Source organism: Nicotiana sylvestris, chromosome 6, assembly GCF_000393655.2.
Source record: "Nicotiana sylvestris chromosome 6, ASM39365v2, whole genome shotgun sequence".
Classification (NCBI taxonomy): Eukaryota; Viridiplantae; Streptophyta; class Magnoliopsida; order Solanales; family Solanaceae; genus Nicotiana; species Nicotiana sylvestris.
The window spans coordinates 88178082-88179830 of record NC_091062.1 but is presented as its reverse complement, the minus strand read 5'-3'; the positions used below and the strand labels follow the sequence as shown (position 1 = coordinate 88179830).

Sequence of the window (1749 nt, the reverse complement as noted above, 5' to 3'; positions counted from 1 at the left end):
GACACCCTAAATCTCTCAAGTGGCGACTCTGAAATAAATAAACCAATCCCGTTTCGATTGTCCTTTAATTGGAAAAAACTCCCTCGCGCCCCTCGGGTGCGGAAAAAGGAGGTGTGACACTATATATATGCATATTCCTTTAATATAATCATTCAAGAATAATAAAGTACATCAAGAAACCAAGTAACACAAAAATTTCAACCTAAATATAATTCATCAGTTCAAGTATCGAAATACAAAATCTTTAACACATCGACAACAAAGATGAGAGAAATTAAAATCATAACATCAACTCATTCCTATGTGGAATATTTCTACAAGTATGCTTATTATGTCAACCATGCCCACATACACTATACGAATTTTGACTCTTCTTTTGAAGTGATTCACTTAATAGCTTATCAAGCTTCTTTTTTGGCCTTCCAGGAGGTCTCTTCCATTTGAGTGGTAAGACTACTTCCTCTGATATATTTTCTGGTATCTTCTATTCATTTCGGTCAGGGAGAGGATACACAGGGACTTCGTATGTCATTACAACAGTCATTGATTTGTAATAGTCCGAGCAATAATCGTTCGGCATTAGAAAGTTGCTCTTCAAGACAGTCCAAGCATGTGAATATGGTAACTCGTCCACTTGGAACCTCCCACAACTGCAAATTTTCTTTTGGATGCAAACGGTGTAATGCCTTTCTTCATCATTCACCATGTACAAGTGTTCAGTTGATGGTATAACCTACATAACATGGAGTAAATTCAATTTTGGATATTGTAGAAAGCATGTATATATCCATGAATACATGCAGTATGTATTGTATGCATGAATATATGTGGCATGTATATATGTACTATCTCAATATACATATACAGTTTGTATGTATTCCTACAGTTTATATGCATGTATCAGAGAAAGCTGTATTCAATTATGTATCCATCTATAATATATATATATATATATATATATATATATATATATATATATATATATATATATATATATATATGTGTGTGTGTGTGTGTGTGTGTGTGTGTATAACATAATTACAACTATATATATATGGAATAATACATGTTGTATTCATATATGCATTCAGAATAATTACAGCATGTATCATATATCAGATTTTAGTCAATGCAACTAAATATAGCAAACTAATGAAAACTTACAGTCATATGTGTAGACAGAGTCTTATTCAATGTTATAATCTCTTGATATTTTTTCCCAAGTATTGTGAACGTGTATATAGCATCTTTTTTATTGTTGCAATTCCAACAACCAAACATCTTCCTAACTTCTTCTAGAAAATCATAGATTGGTAATTCTCTTGTTGATATAAGTGCCGAATTGATTGACTCAGCAATATTTGATGTCATAGTCCATCCTTGGTTAACAGGTGTATACAACATACCCCACTTTTCGTATCCAGCTAATTCCAAGTAATCTTTCACCCGAATATCTACCTTCTCCATATTTTCCATTAGACTATCAAATTCATCCTAGGTGTATGTTTTTTCCATTCAAAGTATACCTCACTCAACTTCTCATGACTCTTTTTGAATTTCTTGTATACATTATTTCATAAATGCCATATACAAGCAAACTGCAGTACGATAGGATACACTCTGGATACAGCTTTGTTGATGCTCTCATTCCTATCAGAAAAAACGCACATGTTTTCCCCTTCTCCCTAAGCTTCCTTGAATTTCTCAAAGAACCACAACCAAGAAACATCATTATCTGAATCAACTACA

The 1749-nt window shown here is 32.8% G+C and overlaps 1 protein-coding gene across 1 annotated transcript; it reads right to left on the bottom strand.

The window, feature by feature from the left end:
* Positions 1-484: 484 nt before the first annotated feature.
* On the bottom strand, positions 485-1467 carry LOC138870903 (uncharacterized). The gene is made up of 2 exons (XM_070148743.1): positions 1165-1467; positions 485-733 (listed from the first exon to the last, which is right to left on the bottom strand). Exons 1-2 carry the CDS (start codon positions 1465-1467, stop codon positions 485-487), a joined length of 552 nt encoding a protein of 183 aa, XP_070004844.1.
* Between the last annotated feature and the right edge of the window lie 282 nt (positions 1468-1749).

What these genes read in the sequence shown, in the direction of transcription:
- LOC138870903 (XM_070148743.1), bottom strand. Translation starts at nt 1,467, where the DNA reads ATGGAGAAGGTAGATATTCGGGTGAAAGATTACTTGGAATTAGCTGGA. An exon ending in CTCTGTCTACACATATGACT is followed by an intron (nt 734 to 1,164) that starts GTAAGTTTTCAT and finishes CATGTTATGTAG; the next exon opens with GTTATACCATCAACTGAACA.